The sequence below is a fragment of the Motacilla alba genome, chromosome 8 (genome assembly GCF_015832195.1).
Source record: "Motacilla alba alba isolate MOTALB_02 chromosome 8, Motacilla_alba_V1.0_pri, whole genome shotgun sequence".
Taxonomy (NCBI): domain Eukaryota; kingdom Metazoa; phylum Chordata; class Aves; order Passeriformes; family Motacillidae; genus Motacilla; species Motacilla alba.
This window is the reverse complement of record NC_052023.1, coordinates 20,521,341-20,548,323: the sequence shown is the minus strand read 5'-3', so window position 1 is coordinate 20,548,323 and position 26,983 is coordinate 20,521,341. Positions and strand designations below refer to the sequence as shown.

Sequence of the window (26,983 nt, the reverse complement as noted above, 5' to 3'; positions counted from 1 at the left end):
ACAAAAGCTTGGAATGACATTAAAAACAGAGGGCCCAATTCTTGTTAAAAATAGCTTTGTTAGACATAATGAAGTTACAGTGATTTAAACAAGTATTTGTGAAAGAAATGTATAGCCTGTGATACTGGATGTTATATTTTCCAGAGAACAAGACCCTGAACCAGTGAAACCTTTTCTACTGAACTCTATCACATAAACATGTAGGAAGTTCCAGGCCCATATCATGCTATTGAAGGGAAAATAAATAGTAGAAACAAAGTTTTAAGCCAGGCCATTTTGCAAAATTAGTAGATCCAATCAGAACACTCAACAGACTAATTCTAGCTTCCATCTTTCCCAATTGATACCACAGCATTATAACCTCCAGAACATTCCGGGTCATTGTCCAACACAGTATCACAGTTTGTGGAACACTTCCCAAGGTTTACCAAATACTTAAGACATTACAAATCTCAAAGGTCACAATTTCAGTGTGCCACAGGGAGGCAGCGAGTATCTCCAATGCCCTTACAACAACAGGGCACTAAATAACACTAAACTAACATTCCCAGATCACCCTAATAAGCAAACCACACACAGGTTCCAGGGTGGGGGGAAAAAGCTCTGCAGATCTGAACTGAGAAAGAATTTTCAGCCTAACCTTAATCTGGGAACCATTTGTAAGGATAGGAAGATAACAGAAATGGTAATCTGTTCACTGGGGTTCACTCTATCAATGTGATGCTTCAAACAAAACACAATGAGCGTAAATAAGAAAGGAGGTGGGCAAAGGGGCTGAGGCTTGCAGGCTTGCTGCTTATTAGTCTGGGCTGACAGTGGCTCCAGGACAAGCCCCAGGGTTAACCTAACCACGTGTCATTAGGTGTTAACTGAAGCTTAAGCCTGACTGACCTCAAGGGTGCCTTTGTTAAAAGTGTGACAGCAATCACCGGTTCAGTATTTATGCTGTGAGGCAAAGGCCATGTTTTATTACTCTGGGTCTACCTGGTGGTTTCCATGCTATCCTTGCTTGTCAGTGTGTGCATTCACTGAAAGTCACTTGGGCTTTATCAAGAAATAAAAAACTCTCCAAGCTGTTAAATTATTTTTCACACCAAATGAATAATTTTAAACTTCAGAATACCTTGATTTATTCTGAAACTGCAGTTGCCCATATGAGGTAATTTTGCAGTTAACGTACGAATCCACAAATGTTTGATATTTCATTTTAGGAAATAAAATCTATTTTGCTGCTTAAGAAATTAAGGGCATCAAGAATTTGTATTTAAGCCCACTGTAAAATACATTGCATTTGGCTCACTGGTAGAAAACCTTCTCAGTATTTGAATTCTTTATTCTTAAAAATTAAGCATTTTACATTTTCTCCATTGATTTAGCATCAGCTAAGATTCACAGGTTTGTTATCCATGTACTTACCATATGAATTTCTGCAAACTGTGAAGCAATTTTGATAAATCAGAGCCAAAGCCCTATTAACTTCCATTAAACTAGCTCATCCAAACATTTGTTACCTTTCTACATATCTGGCTGAAGAGGAAAGAATTAGCCTGAAAAAATGACTTTCATATGGGAATAAGACTTGCACATATCACTGCAAATCTGCTTATTAAAATGTTCATGCCAACATTTCACTTGTAGTAAACCACAGAACACTGCTTTTAAACTCAGAGAAAAGAGAAATGAGCGTTTCCAATAGAGCAAGACTGTGCTTGACCTAGAAGGGTGGTGAATCCATCAACTCTCTCACAGGTAGAATACTCCACATTTTGCCCAATTAAATCTTAGGAGCCCCAGATCAAGACAGCAATTTAAGAACAAACTTCTCTGTTTTCTGAAAAGTGCTTAGGTGTCTGTTCATTTCACTGACTTCACACAAAAAGTAGGAAAGACCTCTTAAGTTGGCAAATCAGCTAGCACACATACATTAGAAACATACATTTTGTATGGTAACTGTGATCTGGAAAACTGTCTTAGTCCAGCAAGAATGTTACTTATTTCAAATTAATTACCCAACATGTAGAAAATCCAGGTTTGATCCTGTAGTTATTTCACATGGTGCAATTCTCATGGGAGCCCAAGAGAATTCTGCTTGCATTAAGGTGAAAAGTCAGCAAATGTTTCACATTGCCTTTTTTTTTTTTTCTAAATAAAAGATTTAAAAAATTTATTTCCTCATTGTCTTGGCAATTTTAAAGTGAACAGTTGTCTTACCATGACATTTTAAATATATCACATATAAATTAATTTTAAAATTACTTATTTTTAGCTTTTTGTTTACTAACTTCCTTGTCTTCTGTAGCTGCAGCTGCTGTCTTAGCATTTCAGTGTATATGAGAAAACAACGTACTGAATGAGTTGATGAAAAATTCCAAACAGACCAATTTAGAGTTGTATTCATTAGGCCTATTTAGGCAGCTGAAATTATACAGCCCTGATGTCATATCAATGATGTCTGTCATCTACATCAAACAAATATGTGGGACAGTAGTTTTTTTCCAAGAACATTCGACTGTTAATCTCCTCAGCACAGTCATACAAAATCATGACTTGCCTACTAAAGTCCTTATTAGCTCTGACTAATTACTGGCAAAGGAGATCATGCATTTCCTGAGTGCATTGCCAAGCAAAGTTAAAAGAAGGACACATGAAATGCAGTGCATGGATGATCTGTGTGTTTATCACAAGATAAATATGTAAATCTGTTAAGTTACAAACTCAAACAAATAATAGCAACCTAAATAGTTTCTGGCTTGAATCTCAGCAATGGATTATAAATATATTAAAATATAATTTATTCACCTGTAGTCTATTTTGATTTTACAATATCTGCTAACTACTCTTAGCTTCCTGGAAGATGGAAAGAAAAAAAAAATCACAATGAAAATCCAGAACAGGTCCTACTGGTGCTTATGTCTATAAGAAACATGGTATTATTAAATTCTCCACCGCTGTTTGTTATTAGAACAAATTAGTGTCTTCAGTGGCTATCTGTTAATTACTGGCCACTGTACAAAGCTTCCTGTATTGACTATGTTCAGGCTTCAGCTAAAGTGCCCTAACTTTGTTGTATAGTGTCTGTGGTGACATGAGAACAATGCATATTCTTCTAGGGTGCTAAGATCTTAAATTTTTTCCTAATAAGCTTTTCTTATTATGTTCTTAACATTTTCTCTAATTCTGCAGTTTGAATATTGATAGCAGATGCTTATTCTAAAGCACCGTTTTCACCTAGGAATCCCTTTTCTAAACTGACATTGTGTCACACTGATTTGACAACTTCTGTTCCTAACTTCATGGGCATTATTTCAGTTCGTCCTCTATGTAGAGGGGAGGTAACACTGCATTTACAACCCTGTGTCTGGGAGCAGAATCAGCTGCAACATGTGAAATTTAGTGAATAAAAGGGATTAACAGAGGACCCTCCCCATGTCCTCTTGATGCAGCTGGCAACTTTTGTAGGTATCCAGGCAAGTATTGAAGAGTCTGTACTAGTAATTGCAAAAGTCAGATTGGGACTAGGTATTTAAGACTCAACTCCCTAATTTTCGTGTGTGACCCCAGTGTGGCTCCCTCCTGTGTAAGGACAGCACATCCAGTTTCTCAGGGGTTTCTGGGGAAAGTCTACCCAGGACCCACAGCCAGAGAGGTTCATCATCATTTACGGATTCAGAATGCCTCATTGGGGCTACCAGGGCAATAGAAATGAGGTGAGAAGTCTACACAGATGTTCTGATCCATTGAAAAAGCTCATTCTGGCTTTAGTGGCAAGTAAGCAGCAGTGGTCCCTAGCAGCTGCCAGGAGCTGAAAAGGCACAGAAGAAAAGGCGCAGTTATCCCGGGACTGACCTATGCACACATTTTCATCGTCCAGCTCTGCAGAAGCATTTCTGAAGTAGCCCAGCCTGCATAACTCGCAGTGCTGACCTCTAGTGTTGTGCTTACAGCTCACGCAAATGACCGTATTGAGCAGCTCGATGTAACTGCACCGGTTGGAGTGCCCGAAGCATTCACAGTCTTTCAAGGAAGAACAGAAATGTATACAAAGTGTATACAGCAGCAGAGTAATAGCACATTACATGCTCAGTAAAAATGAACCATGAGCAGAAGTATGAATGAATGGCACATACATGTTAATCAATGTAACATGGACAGCAGCAGATGTTTATCTGCAATGGAAGTGGAGCTGGTTTCAGGCAGGTTAGCGTGACCCGATACCATGGCATGACGTCGGAGGTTGGCTGTTGTTGGCAGACCTGATGGAACTGAAGCATTGCAGTTGTAAACCTTTCAGGGTTACTGGAGGTTCAGTTTCCGCTGAGAGAAATGCACATATTTTTGCACATTTGAGATGAGAATAAATCAAGACCGGGAAAAACCTCCTCGTATTAACAATGTTAATTCAGTGGACAAAATTGTCAAACCTAATTACGATTAAATCCACAACAGTAAGTAAAATAATTTTTTTCCTGACAGGCATGGAGAATATTCAAAAATGCTGTTGAAATTGGGGTGCTATAATTGTTAGGCACCTTGAGAACCAGAGTGTTTTATTTCATAGCCAAACAAATCTCTAGTTTGACAATTTTGGCCAACACCTCCTAAAACAATTAAGAGTGAAGAAAAGGAAGAAAGACAGTTATTGGAGAACTACATCAACTGTACTTTTGAGGTAAGCATTAACCGGTTTTTGTATTCTGAGATGAAAACCAGTTGGGCTAGAAAAGATTATGAAAATTCTGAAATGTGTACTGACTAGAAAGCATGCTTACTGCAGCCATCTGAAATGAAATTGGCATGACAGCCACTTTAAAAAACCCCTTCATTAAATATAGAATGCTAGTGCCTTTTAGTCTTTAATCACGAGCAATACTTGGCTCTATGCAGAACAAAGAAAAAATCAGAAATGTATCAATAACATTATAGCAGACACAGCTCTGCTTTGTGTAGAATACTTGTGTAAGCCTGATCACTCAGCTCTTGGGATTATGAGCCCAGAATGAATGCAGGTAAGGTTACTAGGATGATAAAAGAAGTTGAGTCTATTTAAAAAGTGACGACTAGGAAAATTTGGCTTGTTCAGTCTAGCACACTGATGATAGAAGGTATCACCTTCTTGTGAAAATACAGCAAGGAGCTAAGCCTCCTGCCATCCTAATGGACAATACTGGCACAAGAACAAATGGGTGTTAACTGGCTACTGGGAAATCGCAGCTGGAAATCAGAACTCCATAGATTCCACTGCCCCTAGGCTTTAGGGCAGTGAGGTTCTCAAACACTTTCCATTTGTGGCAAAACACACTGGTGCTTTACAGATGTAGTTTATTAACTGGTAGAATAAATTACAGAATGTTTCCTGCAATAATAGAGCACTGGATGCAGTGACTTGGAAGGGCTTTGAGGTCTTGTAATTAGATAAAGCTGTAGCAGAGGGTGTAAAATGTTTCCATATATGACAGAGGCCAAGTCCCCTGTGCTGCCTTTTCTCTGGTATGCTCCTGATTATGCTGGGGCACCTGATCATCCCCCTGACTGGTGGATGATCACATACAATATTTGAGCCTGTCTGTATTTTTGTAAAGAAACAACAGTTGCAGTATTTGTTTCTGAGTATGCTCTGCACTCCCAATACATGGATATTTCTTTGGCTTTTATCTGATGTACTGGACTGTAACTAGATTGCACCGTAAATGGACTAATTTTTTTTAGATACTTAGCACAACATATGCTTCAGTCTTGAGAGCTGCCTTTCTGCTGCCAGAAAACATTAATTCATTTTACATATATGCATTTAGTTAACATATATTTCTTGTTCTTTTCAATGTTATTCTGCTAAACCAGTGTTTTGTGGTTCATGCTAATCTGATAATTTTGATGCCAGTAACTGCTGGAGTACAGGAAAACATTTGGTGTATCAGTCTCAGTATGTTACCACTTGACACAATTGAGTAAGGAGGAAAAAAATGTTAGTTTGTTGCAGCTGGTCAGTCTGATTCAGCATCTCAGCCAGCCACCCTGCAGCATTTCTCCCCAGGTATATCCATCTTGCTCAAATGCAAACTGCCTGTGTGGAACAGATGAGATCTAAAAGTGGAAAATAGCACTAGCAAATGGGAGTAATGGAAAATTGGTGTGATTTTGTTTGTGTTTGATTTTTAAAGTAAGAAAGACTGACTAGTGATAAGCAATCTGATCTTTCTGAATCCAAGATTGAGAAGCAAGGCTGTCAGTCTTTCTGTCTGACAAAGGACCTGTCTTCTGCTACCAACAGAGAATTCGTTTTGGTGAGATAATACTGTATTGGTATGTTGGTGAGACTCGTTGCTAAAAATTTTCATATTCCAGGTGAATTTAGAGGAAATGATTTGCCTACATGCTATAAAGCTGAGTATGCTACATTATCTTTTGTATTTAAGGCAGCAGAAAGAAACTGAAAATAGTTCATGAATGAATGCCTGCACCACTTCCACTCTGAAACTGCAATACAACTTTCAATTACATTAGTACTACATATAATTAGCCGTAACAACAGCACGAAAACAAAAGCTGCACATTAAGCAATTCACTCTGTAACACAAGGCCTGCTCCAAGTTAAGATTTGGAGTGAAGAAACCTTTAAGAATTATGAAGCACTTGGATGTATGCATGCACTCTGAAACATATGCAGGAGGACTGCTCAAGTTCAGAGGTGGGTCGTCAATACTTAAGGTAAACAAAGAGACCAGTTTTTAAACTTGGTTGCATTTCTATGGGTATTGCTCTTTTGTAACAACTCTGCTGAGTGAAACAGTCTTTGTCTCCAAGTTAACTAATGCTAAGGTACAGGAGTGCTCTAGTAGTCTTCATCAGACAAGTAAATGCTACATGGTCTAGAAAAAAACACAGTTAACTTGAAACCAGTCCAGTATCTGATCAAACATTAGCAATGGCAAAAGAAAAAAGAAATGGCAAGTAACGATTAAATCACTTTAGTGATAACGTTTGCTTCTCCCCTGCCTCCCCACCATGTTGTTTGTTAGTGCAGTAATTTTTTGCTGTTGGCCTGGTCAGTGAATCATTTTTACATCCCTCTGTGCTTACAAAAATAAGCTATGTAAAAAGTCCTCCTATGATTGAAATGGAATTACTTTTTCTACTGGCTACATGAGGCGCTACCCTAAGCCACTCAGACACAGCACACAGAATTGCATTCAGCACCGTGCCAGCTGGGAAGCTGTCAGTGCTGTATGGCCCTTCCAGCATATCACGTGGTTCACCTTAACCAGAAAGTATTCTGCTTGTTAGACCTGTCAGAAGCCCAGCTTAGGGTCTTTAGGCACACAGCTCTGCCTAGCAGCCTAAGGCACTGTCATGCACTGGCAAAGTTATGCAAACACTGAAGGAGATGGGGGAAAAGTCTCAAAATCAGGCTGCACGTGGTTTACCAACCACTGTGAAATGACATGATCATCTTACAGTGCTAGAAAATGCTGCTTTCAGTTCTGAGTACCACATGTCAGAAAAGACACAGATAAGTTGAATAACAATAAGGAGTGAATGGTTCAGAAACTAAAAATCTCAGAGAAGAGGTAATGACAGCTAGATAGGTTTAATGTGAAGGAAAAAGGGATCGCCATGTTAGATGTGATCATTGTTTTGGCTGATTCAGGAACTGTCAAATCCCTTGCAAACACACAGAAGCATTGACTCCATGAGCCTCCCTGACTATTTTCCAGTGCAATGACTTTATTGAAGCAATCTTGATTCTGTTGCAGAAAGCATGATAAAATTACCAACTGAAGCAGGCTCACGAAGTTGATAATCTAATTGTTTTGTTTCTGTAAATGGAACAATTTCCCCCCATTCTAATGCTATGCACTTACATCTTTGAGATAACATCCTATTATTGTAGGGATGAAGTTCAGCTGAAGCTTCAGCTACGGCCATTAAAACATGAAATGTCATCACATGAAACAATGCTAGACACACAAGGAAGGGTAGCATCAATTCTAAACTAGGACAGGTTGCATGAGACAGCTGTTAGTGTCACTTTTTAATTAAAAGCACAAAGCATATTTCAAGAAAAGCGCATTCACAAATCATGAAATTATTTTTTTTTCATTTTCCAGTCACTCCGTGCTGCTCCTCCATACACTAAGGCAAACAAAGGAGATTTCATTGTAACCTTAGAAATTACCTGCTTCATAACGAACAGTATGGCTCATTACCATGATCTCATCAAATGGGTCAAACTAAGTTCAGACATTTCTTAATAACCCTTTCCCTTATTCATATGTATTTCATGAATAATGAGATAGAGATATTCACAATAGCTGCAGAAAGACAAAACATCTTCATACATACTCTTTACAGATAAATTGATGAGGAAAAACAATGAAAAGATCTCAGGGTTCAGACTGTGAATGACAGATATGCAAATGAAACAGGTTGCCTGTAAGTCAGAAAGAATATTGGCATCCTTTATTATATTAATAAAATTCCATTACTTTATAGAACACTAGAACATCAGCTCAAAATCGAATGCCTGCACTCTGAATTTGCACACTTACAATAAAATGAAGACATAAGGCACACTTACAATGCATTAAAAGACACAACAATGCATTACATTCCATGGCATTTACAGATACTTCTTGAGGACATGGACAATTGATGCTTTATGTATTGTTTGCCCTCAACTGCTTGTGTTTCCTCTTTTACAATTTATGCATATCACTGAGGAAAACAAGAATCTAGTAAACATCTGCTTTCTAGGCAAGGATCTGAATAATCATATTCATACATTTAACTCCTTTAAAATAAATGCCATGTCGCTTTATTTGCCACCAACAACTGTCTAAGAAGCATATTTATTTTTCTTTGTATGGCTTATGTTTATGTGACTTAATGCTTCTGTTGTATTCAATGAAGATGCCTCACCAATAAACTAATGGGTACACTCCACAGATATTCCAGATTCATACAGTGCAATGTTTTCACAACACAGAGCACTATGGGATCACTGTATGAATCCTAGAATTCCTACCTCTCTTGTGGTTTGCAACTTGAACAGAAGAAACAGTTGACATAGCTAATTTGGGAGCAACTGGATAGGTAATAAAATGAACAGCAAATTAGAAAAAGTATCATAGAGGAACAAATAAAAATATTAAAATAAACATCCTTATTCTCTAACTTTTGAATTTAACAATGATTATTTTTTTTTTGTAAGGAAAGGGTAAATTTACAGAAAATTAGTTATATACTATCAATTATTGAATTTTTTGAGCTGTAACATCCAAGATCAAGACAGGGAATGTAATTCACATCTATGCACTTTGGCAGTTTTGTGTTAGAGGTTATTTGGTGGTTTCTCCCAATCCATCACAAATGACTGTATGGTAACCAGAGTGTTCTGAAAAGGGTTTTATTGAATTTGAATGCATATTTATTCTGGCCAATTAGCATAAACCTAAACCCCACAATAAAGTATTTAGATATAGGCATATTTCTGTAATCATTCTTTGCATACACTATCCTTAAATGAAATATTTAATCTACACTATATGTTAAAAACTGTAACAATATGCTGCAAACACACAAAAGCTGAATAGAAATGCTTGGAAATTTTTGTGTTTTGTACTCCCTACCAAAACATCAAAACTAAATTTACTTAAAACTCTTATTTTTGAGGAAGAAACACTGAATAATTCTGGGCTGTTCAAAACATATGTTGCAATGAAGTTAGGTCTTAGATCACACACAGTATAATTAAGCAATGAAATCCATTAGAAATGCTAAGTATAATTTAACTGAGAATGTTTTAATTTAAAATTCTTCTGAATAACGTAGGCTAATCCTTGCAGAGAGCAGAGGAAAAGAGATCAGTCTGGGTGGGGTTTTGTGTTTGTTTAAAAAAGACATGCAAAAACTTGGGAAATATAATCAGAGCTAAATGAAATTGGAATGCTAGGTATTACTTTATCAGGGATAGTTCATTTTAAATATATGGTGAATAATCCAAACATTTCTAATCCTTACACAGAGCACAGATCAATTGTTATTTTCTGTTTTGTTGGGCACATAGAAACTTGCACGTATAGCATGGTTGATTTCTCATGCACATGGGGTATGTTTGATTTGGTGATTGTGATCCACAGACTTAATTACAGCCCTTCCCATGTAATTCCCAACAGATTCCCAGTACATCTCATTTGGTGTAGTGGTCATTTTCTAGATTGCCTTTTCATTAATTTTATCCTCCACCTCTGTGTGTTGTAGCACGGAAAGGACACCCTTTGAACATGAAAGCAAGCCACAGGCCAGATTTCTGCAGGGACTTTTGGGGGAGGAAAGGGCAGTAAATAAGAACAGAAGGAAATTATTTTTATAATGAGCAATCACTTTGAAATGTGAAGTATAGCTAAATACTTCTTCAACTAACAAATACTCTTAGTTTTATTAGCCATCTTAAAAAGTAATTTTGTTTCTTTCAGTGCTAATCGTCACATCACAGTAAGTGAGTAATTTTTTTGTGTAGCACTCAAATTGTAGAAAACCATGGGTCTTTCCTGCAGAGAACTAGCTTGTAATGTGGATGGCATGAAAGCTGAGAATGCTGCTCAGCTCACTTGGGAAAACAAAGTGGAAACAAGACATTAAAAATGCATTTGATGTTGACAGGGACAACCTTTGTTCGCTGAAAAATCTCAGAACTTACTCAAAATACAGATTGTGCTATCCAAACAAGTCCTAAATTGTCCTGGGCTTTCTGTGTATCACAAATTTTAGTCTATGTCTACTATTCCCGTATTTGCAGTTATGTGCACAGTCTGAGTGTTGGAAGACTCCCTTTTCAGGTAAGGTTTGTTTTATAGTTTTTTTCTCACAGGACAGCATTATTTAGCACCAGAGAAAAATGAATTGGAGTATCATTGTTACTTCTTTTGCCACCACGTGGGACTTGTTGAGAGCAATTTCAGAACCTTTAGACCTTTAGCAGGAATTTTACAGCATCCTACCTTGGTTTGGTTTAGAAACCTCAAGGGAAGAAATATTCGGCCATATCCTATCAAACTTTGGAGGATCTGCATGCATCAGGAAAAATCAGGTTTTGTTATTTACATCTGTGATATTGTTCTAAACAGGCAAGCATATGGACAAAGACAGAGATTACATACAGCTATTACTGGACTAGTCTAAGTTGCACTAGAACAGAACATGACTCCACAGTGAACAAGAAAACAAGCAATTGATGATTCCCAAAACACCAAATGGACATAAAATACTGTGCATAACAATTTCTCTTCTGTGGCTTAAAATATAATTTTTCATGATGAGAAGATATCCTAGGCTAATATATATAGTTCTAACACCAGGAACAAAACAGGAACATATTGTGTTAAATCTGCTCTGCAGAGATAAAACGACAGTATCAGACAAATACAGACTTCTTACCAAAGACACATATCTTACTGTAACATCCTGTTTCAGGGCCTTTTGAGTGAATTACATATCTGTTATCAGAAGAAATATATTTACCAGTAGAGTGGGCCTCTTCTTTGGCTCTCACACTTTTGTGTGTTTCATCTATTTCCTATCATCTGATATATCTGCTGATAGATTTTACAGCTTGATTTTTTTTTTTTTGGTCATAACATTAAACATCTAAATTTCTTCTAAGTTCTACAAAATGTGTTACTTTTACTTGCATGAAGCATTTTGTGTGAGCAACAGAATTAGCTGTGTCTCTTTAGATCTTCATCTCCTTTGATTAGTGTGTTCTGGGGTTGGGGAAGTGAGGAATGATAACTCTTAGCAGAATGGTGCTGGGTCTTGGAGCTGAAAGTGAAGGGGATGGGGTTGTGGGGTAGGAAAGAAAACTTGTTTCTCTGTTGCCATCTGCCTAGCTTTGAACATTAGACTTGGACCATGTTTTTATAATCTTCTCTGAGTACTGCAGCGGTTGTGTCTTGTCTGAACGAAACTGATTTCTTCTTAAGGGTCACATCAGCCTTTGTCCTCAAGTCCTCCCACACAGAGAACAATGAAAGGAAAGGATGGGGACCTGCATGGTGCCATTTGCTGTTAGGCAGTCTTCTGCAATTGAATGAGTCAAGTTGTAATTTAATCACATAATTACATCAGATTCTTGCATTTTTGTGCTTTTTCCTTATCAATCAAGAAAACAGAACCAGTTTGGTAGATTCTCAAAGAGTCTATATATTGACTGACATTAACCTGCCTCTACAGGTCAGATCCACCAATTCCCACACATAGGAAGTGCAAATGCCCCGGTCAGAGTGGACGACAAGAACTGTCTCCAAGCTGTACCTAGTGAGGTGCTGTGGTAACCCTCACCCCCTCCACTGACAGACTGCCACCAAGCACCTGAGAGACCACCTTCCTCCTCATCAGACACTCACTGACAAATTGCACAGTTAATTCCCTGTCAAATTTTGGTCAATTTAGGAACATTTAGACTTGACCTAAACATTTTTAAAGTGACTGGACATTAGGCATAGCATAAAAATCAGGAGTTAAAAAAGGAAAAGCAATTGTTATGGACTATGTTGTCCTGCTGTCCCCTGAGCCTTTTTTTCTTTTAGCCATTGTGCAGGATCAGAGTTGTTGCAGAAAACTGGTCACATTTCAGATTGGAGCTTCCAATATCCTACTTGTGTTGTTGAGTACAGTGTGGCATACCTGCTATAAAAATTCACATATATAGTGGTCTTCAACTGAAAAAGCCTAGGTATTACCAGAGGTAAAATTGATAGTGTCAAATAACTTTGTAATGCCTTAGGACTAACCCTGTGGAATTTGTCATTTCATGAACTGTAGGTCATAAATAGTAGATCAAATACTTTACATAATCCAACTGATATAGTCAGTAATATTTAATATATAATTTATCCTTATTATGGTTTCTCTGAGTAATATCATGTCCAAGTCAAATCATTTCTTATAAGGCAGAAAAAAAGTAATATTTACATATTTCTTAGAAATTCTCTAAATGCTATAGATCTGTGCTTGTTTTAGCAAACTTAGTTAAAATGGAGGTTGTGACTTACTACAAAATAATTAAAAATTCTCTGATGCTTTAAATTAGATAACAGTGAACTGAGTTTCTTAATGGGCACCCAAAACAATAAGGAGCATATTTGCAGTGCCTGGAGATTACCATTTAAGTATTATTACTAGTGATTATTACTGATAATTATAACCATATCAGAAGGGACTTCTGGATGTCATTTATTTCCCCAGTTTGCTCAAGGCAGGGTCAACTTTAAAGTTAGATGAGCATGTTGAGGGTCATATCCAGCTGAAACCAGCTGCTGCTTGGTAATGTGGTTAATGCTCCTTAGATTTAATGCTTCTGATATGTGCTTTTTTTTCAGTCTTTGATAAAGAGGATATCTTCTACTCATATCCTTTATTCATGGCCTGTATTTCCATCAAGATTACAGGTTTCTTAATAAAGGTCTTTCTTTGTATCTTTGAATGTTTTTTTAATGGTGATAACTTGAAATGCTTTATCTGAAAAGGAAGGTAAGATGTCCAAGTCCAAGAATGCTGGATGTCATTCCCACATGTACATTGGAGCAGATGAGTCATCCCTGGAACAGACACTGGGAGGATTCATTTAGCAGCTAGTTATTCTTTCACAGCAACCTGTGAAAATATTTCTAGTCCTTGGTGATTACCACCAAGGGCTTTATTTATAGAGGAGTTGACTAGATAAACCAGTCTTTTCCAGAACAGCTCCATGCCTGGAAACTGCATTTTGTAATTAGAGTCATTATTTACCAGAATAATAAATGAATCTTGGGGTAGGTATTCTACAAGATGTGTTATTTCAGTCTACTGTAAAATATTCCATGACAGTTATTCTGGGCAAATAAGGCTAAGAAATGTGAAAGAGAGCTTCTAAATGCATGGTTGAGTGTTTTTATTTAAAAGTGAAACTACTGTAGGCATCTTTAAGAGTGGAGGTATGCAAGCTGTGTGACTGAGAAAAAATCAGATATGACATTTTAAATTTGCACTGGATATTTTTGTATTTTTAGTTACTATTGCTCCAAAGCAAATTATATGTAGAAAGTAACTACTGGAAAAAAAAATTTACTTTCATGAAGTAAGGAAAAACTTATTGCATTATAATTATTAGATATATGATAATTTCTTTTTTCTCCTCCCAATCTTTTTTTTATTTCCTCCCTGACATACAGTATCAGAATCACTTCCAATATTAAACGAAGAAAATCTGTCTCAAATATTCCCTGGAAGTGCAGTCTGCACCATGGGCTATATCATGGTTTCAAAGGGGGAAATAAAGGAAATGAATGGGTAGTTTCAGCCTAATTCCAGCCCGACAGCTGCACATGAAAAAAACCTGTCACGATCTTGGCAGAAATTAATGGGCATTTTGTTGGCTTCTCACTCCAACCAAGTACTGAGCTGGCAGTAAAATGAAAGTGTATTCCCAGTGAGAGGGGCTGTCCCTGCTCAGGGGTGAGGGCAGAGGTGATGGAGCGCCGGAATTCTCTGCTGCTGCCTGGGCACCTGCGCTCCGCAGCCAACGGTGCCTGATCAGCTCCTCAAGTGATCCTGCAGGCCCAGCCCACAGACAGTGCATCATCTGCTGGAAATTACTACCCATAAATCTGTAAGTCTTAAATAATGCTCACTAGTGGCAGACAGGGAGCACTTGTGTTGGCAACTATCATTATTAATTTAATTTTTAATAACAATAAGGAACCTCAGTGAGATATGCTGATTAAGATGTTTTCTAACTTTCTTTCATTTAAAAAAATTAAAAATGTATCAGTATAAACTTAATGATGCAGTAGAACTTCATGTCTCTAGCCAGAGAAAGCTGGCCTTGCTGCTACCTTTTTTAAACCATGAGTAGGCAGCAGTAAATATCTGTTCTCAATTATAGATGCCTGCTGAGGACAGTGGACTTATGACAGTTGTTTAAGGTGCTAATATTGAACAAAAAACTTAGGATTTTTAAGAAATAATGTCCACTGAAATCACTGGCAGATTTAGTAGCTGCTGGAGTAATTGAGTGTGTTTATATCAGATTGTATTCCACCACTTCTTGACATCATCGAATCATTGTTACAGCATTTCTATCTCCTTTGGTTTTTTTGAAGCTATGATAATCTACCTCACATAAAATTTGCCTTTTAGCACTTTCATTAAACTGCAAAATCTAAATCACTGAAAGAGAGAAATGCTGATTTTTTTTTAACCCTTTATTTTATTAAGTTAAAAAAATACTTGGCCAATATTAGGCAATCTTTCTTGGAGCAATGTAGGAAGTTTCATACCTGTTCCTTTGAAGAAAGGAGAATTCTGCATAAATGTGAAGATGTGGTTGTTTTATGGTAGCTCCTCAGCCATAACAGCTTTTATAACTGTTGGAAGAATTTAAATGTAATTAGTCCTTTATGTGTCCACTTGTAGAGTGAAAAAGAAAGTGATCTTTTTAGAGCCTTAAAATAATCCAAGGATCCATCTCTGGAAACCTTCAGATATCAGAAAAAATATACCACTGATTTCAACAAATTTTTGGCTGATTCTCAAAATAGTGAGGGCTGAGGGAATTCTTCAATTTTAAGTATTTCCACTAAAATGTTTGTAGAAGTGCACGATGAATTCCAGTATTTTTTGGAATGAAACATTTAGGTGCCTTCTCATGAAAAACAGAATTACTTTGTTGATAGTTTGCAGGGGTTGTATTGTTTTTTAGTTGGACTGGTTTTGCTTTTTCCTATAAAAAAAGTTAAAATTGTCTGATCACCTGGAATTACTGTACAGTAATTCACAACTCATGACCAGTAAATCAAGTTGTTTTTTTTTTTTAATCACTATGCTGATTTGGAAACCTCATTCTTTACTTTAGTCTGTGAAATAAACTGATTACATGTCTTAAGGAACAGAAAGAAAAAGATGAGAAGGTAACATAGAAATGCATTTTTTCCCAGGCAATTTCTCCCCAAGTTTTATAGATAATTAGATTTTAAAATATCTTTTTGGGTCATGTCTACTCTCTATAAACTTCCTTGAGTAACTGAGCTCAACTTGCATATTGCAAGTGCCATATGTTTTGCATGGGTACCATGGTACATATTGGAATGTTGATATCTTATTTTCTAGAGTATCCTATCACTGGATTATTTATTAATGGTTAAAAGGAAGATAACTATGAACTGAGTAGTTCTCTGTATATTGCAGCAGATCAAAAAGCATTGAAAACACTGTGTGACTGACAGACTGATTTAAACTAACTCAAGATGATGGTGGAAAACTGGAACGAGGAATGAGAAACAACTCTAAACTGTCAGTGGCTGTGTGTGAGACTGCTGAGCACAGCTCTTCTTATCTGTTAAAATTGGTGGATCTGGCAAAACCAAAACTGAAACGAAGGCTCCCCCAAATCCCACCCCAAAGACCTAGCAGTGCTCCCTGGGGCAGCACTGGTGATTTCTGACCCTGCCCTCGAAATCACTTGATTTATTTATATATTTGTCACAGCAATTTTGGCAAAGAGATGGTTTCTGCTCCGTCCTGGGCTCAGTTCTGCTTCCTCACCTTCAGGGGTCACACCCTAGCTCTACAGCAGGAAAGTGCCTCTGTTGGGACTCCAACCAGGTAAAACTATCTGTAATGGAATTATTTGGAGTGTAAATTTCTCTCAGATCCAGTATTCAAATGAGCACATCACACCACAAAGGCCGTTTGTATTTTCTTTCAGCTCAGTAATGTTTTAATATAGTGTAAAATCTAATTTTAAAGCAAAAGATTCCAAGAGCTTCAAAGCATTAAAGGAGGGAAAACAAATACTGGCTTGATATTATAATCAGTTATCTAGATAAGGTGATTGCCTTAGACTGGAAGCCTGATTAACAATATTATTTATTAGAAGGTTAGATTTGGATAAAATTAAATTGAAATGAGAAAATTTTGCTTATATGTTCAAAATAATAGATAGAGTCTGAAGACAGTATTTGAATGTTTTAAGGAGTTATATGTCTTAATAGTCCCTCAACAGTACAGTTTTCTGTAAAACTTGACCTCAAATAATGGTAGAAAAGTAATGTACAACCTAGTTATGCATGTTTATGCCCTGCTGACATGTGCTGGGTATAGACTCTAGTCCAGAGCTTGGCATGGTAATGGCTTTGCTCACACCACTGAAGATTTAATAAGAGAACTTCTTGGTTAGTGCAAAAGGGCAAAATCAGGTCCAAAATACTTTATGTTGTTATTAAAAAAAAAAAATCCACTAGTATTCGCTCTCACCACCTTTTAAGGCACATATTTACCACATTAGAATTTCATTACAAATGTGAAAAACAAATAAAGCTACACTCATGCAGACACTATTTTAGTTCCAGAAAAAATTTTCAAGGTTAAGAAAACAATAAAATAAGAAAGTGCCCATTCAGTCTTTTTTTTTTTTTTTTTTACTTCTTAATCTTGCATTCATTATCATTAAAAAAATAAGTTCTCTTGATTTAAAATTGACTATAAGGAAGAACAAAAACATAGAGAACAGAAAATACTGTTTGGTTATTGTGATTGCATCTTGCACTTGGGTGCATGGTCTGTCTCTAAACTCTGACTCATCTGCCAGCAGCAGGCTTTAAGGTGATAATCACCCACACAGAGCTATTTGCACATCATGTCTATCTTATCCTCTATCTAATTATACCCTCTATAACAAACTGTTTAGCATAATTAGTGGAGTTATGCTTTGCAGAAGAAAAGAAGCAATAGTTTAGAAGACTCAACTTTTTGAAGGCATACATGTACAGATTAGTAATGTTGGTATTTGGTCACAATAATGAACTTTTTGATGCACTGGTCTATGTAAAATTGTACAATCATTATTTTAGCAAGTAAAATAATGCAATTTTCAGAATATTTACTGTATATAAGCCTTGATTAAAATTATGAAATGGTTTTGGGACTCATTAATTGCTAACACTTTCACCAGTATTTTTTCAGACATGGCTGAAAAATGCTGAAAGAGCCAGCATTGTAATCAAGAATGCTGGAAATGATCAGCGAACCTATTATTCAACTCATAGACAACAGCAGGTACAAATGACCTTAATGGGAAAGCTCTGGTCTTTTTTTTTTTTTTTTGCTTTGTTTTCTTCTAGATGATCAGAAAGGATGTTTACTAATGACCACTGGTTTTTTTTTTGGTGTTCAAATTTTAGTGCTAAGCTGCTTTAATACAAAATAGTTTGAGGTAAAAAAAGAGAAATAGAGAATAATACATATATGTGCACACAGGTGAATATATTTCATTTTTTGCTGGCTTTCATTGCAGTCTCAAAAAAGTGTTAAATGAACATTTCTTGAGGTGGCATCTTCTTTGCATGCTGGAAGTTTAGTGTTTCTAAGCCCCCTGCCCCAACCACATCCTCCTTATAAACTAGAAAAAGCTGGGAGCACACAAAAGCCAATACCCCCCTGCAGGTGATTGCTGCCAGGCAAAATGAAACCCAAACTGCATCTCCTGAGAGTAACTTCCTACCCCCAGATGGGGAAAAACTCTGCTGATATGAAAAGAAATACTGTAGAATGAAATACTAGAATACTAGCATAGACAAAACAAAAATCATGCAGAATCCATTAAAGCAGCCATGACTAATTAATCTTGTTTGGTTTTGTGTGTTAATTGGACTTCTGCTAAATTCTCTTTGAGAACAGGATAAATTTATGGATTCTGTCCTTGTTTAACAAAAATTCTGCTATTCCTATATTATTGGAAAGGTGTTCAGAACATTAAGCAAGTAGAGTTATTTCTCCCCTGAGGTATTTAAGAAAAATCACATGGAAAAAGCAAGCAGAGTATCAGTATTTACTTGTGCTCATGAAGAGATGCTCATACTTCACCCTTTTCAGGTAGGCAAAGAAACATGTTCAATTCTACCACATATTATCCCAAGACATTAACAGCAGACTAAAGATAAAACACAGATTTGCAGAAACTCTTGTATTTCCTATAGAATGTTAAACAGAATTTTCTCTGTTTGTAATAAAGAAACTGTACTAATCATCCCAGTGTATAATACAAAGAGGTCAACAATGCATCCTTTCAGCTCACCATTGTTCAATAGGTATTTGAGTTTCCCTATTAAGTTTTCAAAGGCCAACATCTGCTGATGCTCAGAAATGGTAGATGTGGTGACGAAGGCTGTATGGAGGGTGAAGTGAAAACACAACCATATAGACCATGCAACACAGTAGTACTAAGAAACTATAGCACAATCAAACTCCAAAGAGCTTTTTCCCATCCATCCCATTTCTGTTATTAATGGCAGGAATATTTCTGAGAACAGTGACATAAACTTATTCTCTTTCATTTAGTTAATTTTTTTTTGTAATGTAGAAACACAAAGTTTTGAATATAGCACATCACTATGAATCTGCAGGCGTGCAAATATCAGAGGAGACACCAGAGCAGGCAAGTGACATTATTAAGATTGAAGGCTTTCATTTGCACATTATTGTCATTGATGCTGTTTTTCTATTTAAAGCAGAAAACAGATGCTGTGGCATTCAGCTGCTAGCACTGCTTGCACTTGCAAGGGAGATAGTTTTGACGGCATTTAACTTGCCTGTCTAGAGCTTAACAAATCAGTGCTATTCACGAGCTTAAGTAAACTGAGTTGATTACAAATTGATAGTCCTAACCCTGCATCATAAGAAGTGAGACAGTTTTACCCAAATTGTTAAAAACTTTTCACTTGAATACCAAGTCTGGCAAATTGCATTTAACAACTGTGACAGTTTATAACTGTGATTGTCCTGTATTATGCAAGTTGTGTCCAAAGTATTTGCAAAGCTCAGGTTGTGGGGAATATTCTTTACTTGAGCCACAGCAGGATCCCATTTCTCCCTCCCTGCTTTATTGGCAATTAACTAACGTGCTGTGACTGTGTGCACTTGGTCTCTTCACGTGTTTTGTTTAAGTAATCATCTATTTCATTGATATAGTAGTTCTTGACGTAACGGTGTCATGGTTTTGTTATGGTTTAAGAGTTGTATTTTGGTACTTTGATTACATACAGGAAAGCATTTTTCTGTGAAGGAACACAATTCTATTTATTTTGTAGAGTAAAGCCAAGTTCAAAGCCTGCTAGAGTTAATGCAGATTCCAGCAGATACGCTGCATTTGCTAATCTATTTCATAGAAATGAAAGCTATTCCATTTATAAACTTTTCCATTTGCTCTTTGAATTTACACACACGTATACATACATAAAAATTATAGGTCCTATACTTCTGTTATTAGCAAACACTTTTCTTCAAAATGCTCAACAAATATTTTCTCTGCGACAGTGTCTTAATTCTTTGTGTCACACTGGTTTTATGGGACTCAGTGCTCATCTGCTGGTAAGAATCGATTAGAAAATCTGGGGCTGAATGCAGATGTAAGGAGTGACATTGTCTCTGACCACGTAATAACAGCTACATGTTAATGCCAGAGAGGAAGGCCAATACACAGCCCCTGCACCACAGGGCATGCTGTCAGAGAAACATTATCTACACCAGAAAGGGATGTTGGGAAATCAGATCCATGAAGCTGAATGACAATGCAAAACAATACTGGTTTTATTACTTACTACCAATACTGGAAATACTGGGTATACCTGCAGAGAAAGAAAACACAAAGAAGTGTAGTTAGTTGTTTGCTGTAGCTGGCTGAGCTATTACACCTAAGATTCTGAAAACATCTTCAGAATACTTCATCAATACATAGTTAAACTCAAGCATCTGCCATTACGTGCCCAGTCCTTTATAAATGCAGTCTTTTAGATTTTTCAGTATGGGGCTGCAGGGACCACTAAAACGCACTGACAGATGGGATCTGTATCAGCTCTCTGAACTTCATGAATTTGTTCAGAACAGTTTTGTATTTCAACTAACCAGCCATTAGGTTTAATGCTCTAGATAAAAATATCAGTCATGCATGTATTATGCAGATCCAGGAGAGTAATTTAACCAAAGGATAGATGCATTGCTAACTGCTTTGGCCAGCTGCTTAAATCAGTTGGTACCTTCTGTTGCATTAATTGTATAGAACTATTTTCCCCTCTTTTACCTGACAGTTATCTAAATTAAGCTATGTAAAAGAAATGTAATTGAGTGAAACAATCTAATGCAGTAGGTTGGCCATATTGATTAAGACTCTCATTGATTTATTTTTTTTCCTGTGTTCATTTCAATTCCTAAACCGAATTAATGCAAGGGAAACCATTCTAGAGACAGGTGAAATTTACCATAAGAGGTGGGGCTGTTAAGGCGTAAAACTCCTTCACTGGATAAGCAGTGTGGGATCTCATGCTGTGTAATGCAATCCCAAGAAATAGCTTCTTGTCAGCTCTGTCTTGAAAGCTAGGCTTTGTGTGTAGCACAAAACCATGGACATGAAATCTTTCCTGAAATGCCATTTTCATAAGATTAAATGCCATTGTTAATGGGACTGTGGCTCATCACTTGGGTTAGTCAGAAACTGTGGATCAGTATTGAAATCCCAGATATTTGCATCCTCTTCCTTAAATACAGTTTGCCTTTTTACAGTTTTATTGACTTTTGTGGCATGCATTTTGTGGCAGAAATCTGTCTGTTTCTCCATTAAACATCTGCTACACTTCTTTTAACATCTATCTTAAAGTTTTCCCTTACTCAGAGGTGGCATGGACCTCACTCTGTAATTAAATGAAGAAATGTCTTGAGAATACATGATATTCAATGTAAGCAAGGCTGCAGAGTCAAGCTGGGAAAAATCCTTACTTCTGGCATGGCTAAGGCAATGCTGAAGTAAGAGAATTTGCAGAATGGGGACCAAACCCAGACTTTTTATGTTTCACCACGTCAATCCTGGGGCCAACATCAGAATTGCAACTCCCAGGTTTCATATCCTATGGAAGCCGTGGCCTGGCAGAGCACCATGGACAGCACCTGCTGCTCACCCAGCCCCACACTCAGATGCTGTTTGCAAACTTAAGTATTTCTACTTCTGCTGAGATTAACATGTATTTTCCAAAATTTTAGCACCATGAGGTATCGAAAGCTAAATGCAAATATCATCATAATAGAGCGATGTCATCATAGTTAAATAGTAACAAAAAGTGCTTTTTTTGTTTAAGATCATTCAAGAGAACGTCTGTCCCCTTATTTTAAATGTCAAAAAGACAATCAATTTTCAAATATTTTTCCCTGAAGTTTCAATAGCAGCTTGTTTACATTTTTGCAAGTCATTGTAGCTGGTTTAAATTAGCAGGGTTAGTTTTCCTTTATACACTCATGGAACCTACACAAATATTAGATAAAAGACAAAAAACTGTGTTCTCACACTCACACTTGTGCTGAGAAATGGTATTTGTATTTCCTCTGGGTATACTCCCCCACCTCAAACCTCTCTGTCTCCTACACACACACACAAATATCCTTTCCTTTCTCTCCTGAACAGATTGTAGCAAAGAAAGAGGTTTTCCTGCAAGTCTGCTTGCCTCATATTATCGTACTTCAAAATTTTCAATGAATTCATAGTGATAAATGCTTCCTGGGCAGAGAATAATGAACACAAGATGCCTGCTAGCCTGAGGGCTCTGTATTAACCTTGCAAAGATATCTTCAGGTTCTGTTTCAAAAGCTGTTTTGCTATTTCTGTACGGAGTTTCTTAGTTGGTGTGGTCTTCTGTAACCAGACTGGTTTTTGTACTACCAGGTATCCCTGTGGGAGGTGACTGGCCTTGATAGTGCACTACTTTATGCCCTTCTTACTAAAGAGAGTGAGAATGACACTTCTGAGTTTGTCTGGAAAGGAGCTGGTTATGTAGGGCCACGAAGCAGGATCTATTAACACTCTGTGAAAATTGCACATATGATGGGGAAATTATTCTTAGAAGGAGTGTTTGTGTGAGATCTGGAGTTACATATTGAGGCTAGCTCTTGAATTCAGCTGAGCTGGATTTGCTGCAAGTCCTTAGGTATTCAAGCACAGGAGGTGTGATTCTGCTCTTCTTCTCTGTCAGTGTGGAGGCAGGCAAGGGCCTGAGCGCAGGGCTCTGCCCCTGCCACCTCTGCTAGGGACAACCACAGGTTGTGAGGTCATCCCTGCACTGCTGAGGACACCCACAGCTTGCAGGGTCATCCCATTGCTGCTGGCCCTTGGCTTGAACCTGGTCTGTTACATGGCATGGATTGTTTCCAGTCAGCCTTGTACTGAAACCTCCGAGTACCCTGCAGCAGTGAAGTGATGGGGACGGGTTAGAGAGATGATGAAGGATCAGGCCTCCTTTGATGGACAATTCTATTGAACAAGGTACAAAAAGGGATTGAATTTACATCTATTAAGTTGTTAAACCAAAGCAATCTTCAGCCTAAATTATCTTCCAGTTGAAATCACTGGGATGGTTATTAATGGTAATAGATTTATAGTGAGGGGACATCAAGTAAAGCATGCAAAATAAGTTCAGAGGTTGGTATGCCCCTGAAATTGCAAATATTGCAGGAGAAAATCACTAATACTATTTATTATTTTTGACTTGACTTGAGGGCGGTGGTTTCGTATATTACATGTTTACTGTAAGTGCATCTAAATATATATGCATTACTTGAGAGGAAAAAAATCTGGTGTTTTCCTTTCGTACGATCTTCTGCATCTGCCCTGTAATTTTCTCATTTCCCCTACTTCCAGAAATGGGTTGTTTTAGCTCTTAGCTACCATGGAGCTGGCTGTTGAGATGAAGAAAAAAGCAAAACAGATGCTAGTGAAGAAAGCAAGTTTTTGATTCTGTCTCTAGTTTGTGTCAGCGTGAAATCCTAAACACAAAGAAATGGATCAAGCTTTCAGTGAGAAGGACCACACTGCTGCTTCCAGTGTCAGGGCAGGTCATACCCTGCAGACCCTCTTAGCACCTCCATTGTCAATGCCTGCATGTGCTTCTGGCAGGACTCTTAAACAGGAACAAAATGTAGAGCTTTTCATAGCAGAGTCAGAGCAGGGATGGTAATGCTTCATCCGATCTTTTGCTAGAATATCTGCCCTGCAGCATGACAGCACTCCCTGCAGTGAGTCTTTCTTCCCTCTGCATCCCTTCCATTGAGGAATGATTGCAATATCAGATGCTCAGCATCAATTTCACAACTTCTGAATTCTCTAGCAATTTAAAGCCCTGAGAAGCTCAATGATGCTGGTGTCTTATAATCCCTCAAAGGGAGTGATCATTATGATCAAAAGAATAAACTTTTTATGGATTGTTAAACCTGTATTCAGACAAAGGATTACACACAGTGAAAGAAAATTCTTTGGAAATTTCATCTGTTTCATTGCAAGAGCCCCAGAACTCCTGCTACGGGTAATTTTGCAGTTGTTCCTCTGTATAGACTGAAATCATAGAAAAGGAACTGCTTTGGTGAAGTTTGTTATCCCTTACCTCTGCTTTCCCAGCGATATCACCAGAAATAAATGGGACAGAGGAAATAGCTATTGTTTTATTGGGTAGCATTTTTTAAAATTTGGACTTCTTTATGTTATGTTTTAGTGAATCCAAACCAGTATTGAAAACTCTGTCTAGGAAACACCCAGTGAGATCAAAGGATTTTTTTTCAAGTAATCGTAATTTATTGATAGAATATTAGAAACTTTGAAAAGCCTGAAACTCAGACCATTTTTGGCACTTTGAATATCTTAAAACAGGCACTTTGCCCTCCCATGCTGCTGCTGCTTAAGGACCAGAAGTCTCTTTCATTTCACCTTTTCACTGTATATGGCAAAAATAGAGTTGTTTGAAACCAGTGACGTATGGAAACAATTCATTTCCCAGCAACAGATGTCACCACAGCCAGCACAAACAACCAGCTCAGCAGGGTCATGCAAGAGGGTAGAGTGCTGAAGGATAATTTTTCAAGCCCTATTTTGAAAAAATACAGCATGTTATTTATAATGCATTGTTTTTAGGTAAGTACCTGCAATGTTTTGCTGGATATTGCACTGGATACCCAGTTGAAGGAAAATGAGTTTATCAGCTGCAGATTTTCCTGACACTCCTGTCTACCTGAATGTTCTTGATACACTGCTGTTTTGTCCTCACACTAGGTTTCCCAGCCTTTTGTGTGACAAGTTTCTGTGGCTTTATACCTTCTGTAAGCTTCATGGACTAATATTAATATGTAATATAAATATAAAATAGGAGCAATATGAAGCTTTGCTGTTTTGTAACTTACCAATCAATAAGTTTCCTTTTTCTCTTTGACACACATTGTTAAAAGCATCAAGGAGCAATATTTTATAACTTCAACATAAGTGTCCCATTCCTTCAAATCAAGTAATAAAGAAGACACTGGAAAACTTCCAGTTACTTGGGAGAATGGGCCCTTAGAAAATGGGACACACTAGTTTATGAGTGACTAGTTTATGACTGCTTTGACTGGAATGCAGGATGTGTGATCCTTTCAGTTAGAGGGATCCTTGTTACCTGGATTCTTGACTAGAAAGCACAACTTCTTGGACAACTTCATTTATGCTGGTCCTTCAAGATGTCTTTGTGTCAGCAAGTATTTATGGGGAAAACTGAACATCAGTGAGGGTAATACCAGTGCACTTCTGGAGGTGCCGTAAGTTTTGCCGGAAACTGTTTCTGTGGCAGCTGTGCTGCACTGATGCCTGTAAGTCTTTTGCCTTTCAGGGAGGTTTAAGGCTGTGCTGCTGAGACAGAGGCTGTACCATGGGAAGGGGACCCACTGCAGGAGAAATTTGGTACACTGAGACTGTCTGCCTGACTCTTGACTGAAAAGAACCACCAATGTTCCCCATGTCCTGGTCAATCCTTTTTTTCATGTTGAACTATGAATTAGGAAAGTCATGTAACAGCTGGGAGGGGGTTCTGCTGAGTGTGGGGCACTTTTGATACAGGTTATTGGTGGTGAAGGGACTGACACAAAGCGAGCAGGCTTACACAAAGCGAGCAGGCTTTGATGCAGGGCAGCTCAGTGCAGTCTGAGACAGCTCTGTCTGATGGAGCAAAGAACCTAAGTGCCAAAGATGATCTAAACAACGGGAGGAAGAAAAGGGCTAGTGCTGTCAGACACATACAACTGCTGAGGAGAAAAGCTATCCTGTAATACCAAGTAGAGAGAAATTCAATAAGTTCACTTTGTGTGTCAAAACATATTGCAGAAAAAACTATCTATAGAATGTGGCAGCACAAGGGAATGAATGTAATCACAAAATAGTCAATAAGATAGAGTGGAAATATAAAATAAATGCTGTGTGGAGACAAATGGAGAAATATTGTTAGTGCCAGTAAACAACAGAGTACTTGCTGTCTTTCACAGGTAAAGCATGGAAAAATGTTTTGCATTCTCCTGAAAAACTCAGGGTGACTTAAAATGGTGAAGAAATAAATGGATAAAGAAAACAGCTTTGTGTCAAGGTTTCTGCTATGACTACAGAATAATCTGGAATGGTCTTCTGTTTCAAGAGCTGTAGCTTGAAAACGTATGATGAAATCTTATTGGCCACAACAAATGGCAGAAACAGAGCGATGGAAATAACAGAAGTTCCAGCTGGGAAAGATTTGGAAATAGACATTAAGCTTCTTGTTGAATCTGAACAAATTTCACAAATTCAGATAATCTCAAGAAAGAGTATATTTTTATTTTGTGGAAAGAAGAAAAAAAAATTCAGAGTGTTTCATTTTTGCAGCTATTTTTAACTGTATCTTATTTAGGCATATTCATATAAACTTCAAACATATTTAAATTTTAAAATAATTTGGTCTTAGATGAACAAGATGGTCTTTGAAAATTAGAGGAAGGAGAAGTATCAAAGGAACACTGTATTACTGGATTATACAAAGTGTCCCCAGAGAACTGAAGTAATATATGAAGGGAAGTTTTTTCTATCAACATGTTCCAGGAACTATTTCAGAATTCACACCTGACTAGGGAGAGAACAACACCAGGGCTG

The 26,983-nt window shown here is 37.4% G+C and overlaps 1 protein-coding gene across 11 annotated transcripts in view; it reads right to left on the bottom strand.

The window, feature by feature from the left end:
* The window catches only part of NTNG1 (netrin G1), a 146,719-nt gene that overhangs the window by 26,937 nt on the left and 92,799 nt on the right, over positions 1-26,983 (bottom strand). For 2 of the 11 annotated variants that reach the window (XM_038143716.1, XM_038143719.1), the window contains exons 5-8: positions 20,631-20,657; positions 10,998-11,063; positions 9,023-9,082; positions 3,847-4,014 (exon numbers count right to left, since the gene is read on the bottom strand). In XM_038143716.1, the coding sequence (XP_037999644.1) occupies positions 3,847-4,014; positions 9,023-9,082; positions 10,998-11,063; positions 20,631-20,657 (321 nt within the window). Of the gene's footprint in view, positions 1-3,846; positions 4,015-9,022; positions 9,083-10,997; positions 11,064-19,108; positions 19,199-20,630; positions 20,658-26,983 lie in introns of all 11 variants that reach the window. The other 9 variants (XM_038143720.1, XM_038143724.1, XM_038143718.1 and 6 more) reach the window with 5 other exon arrangements.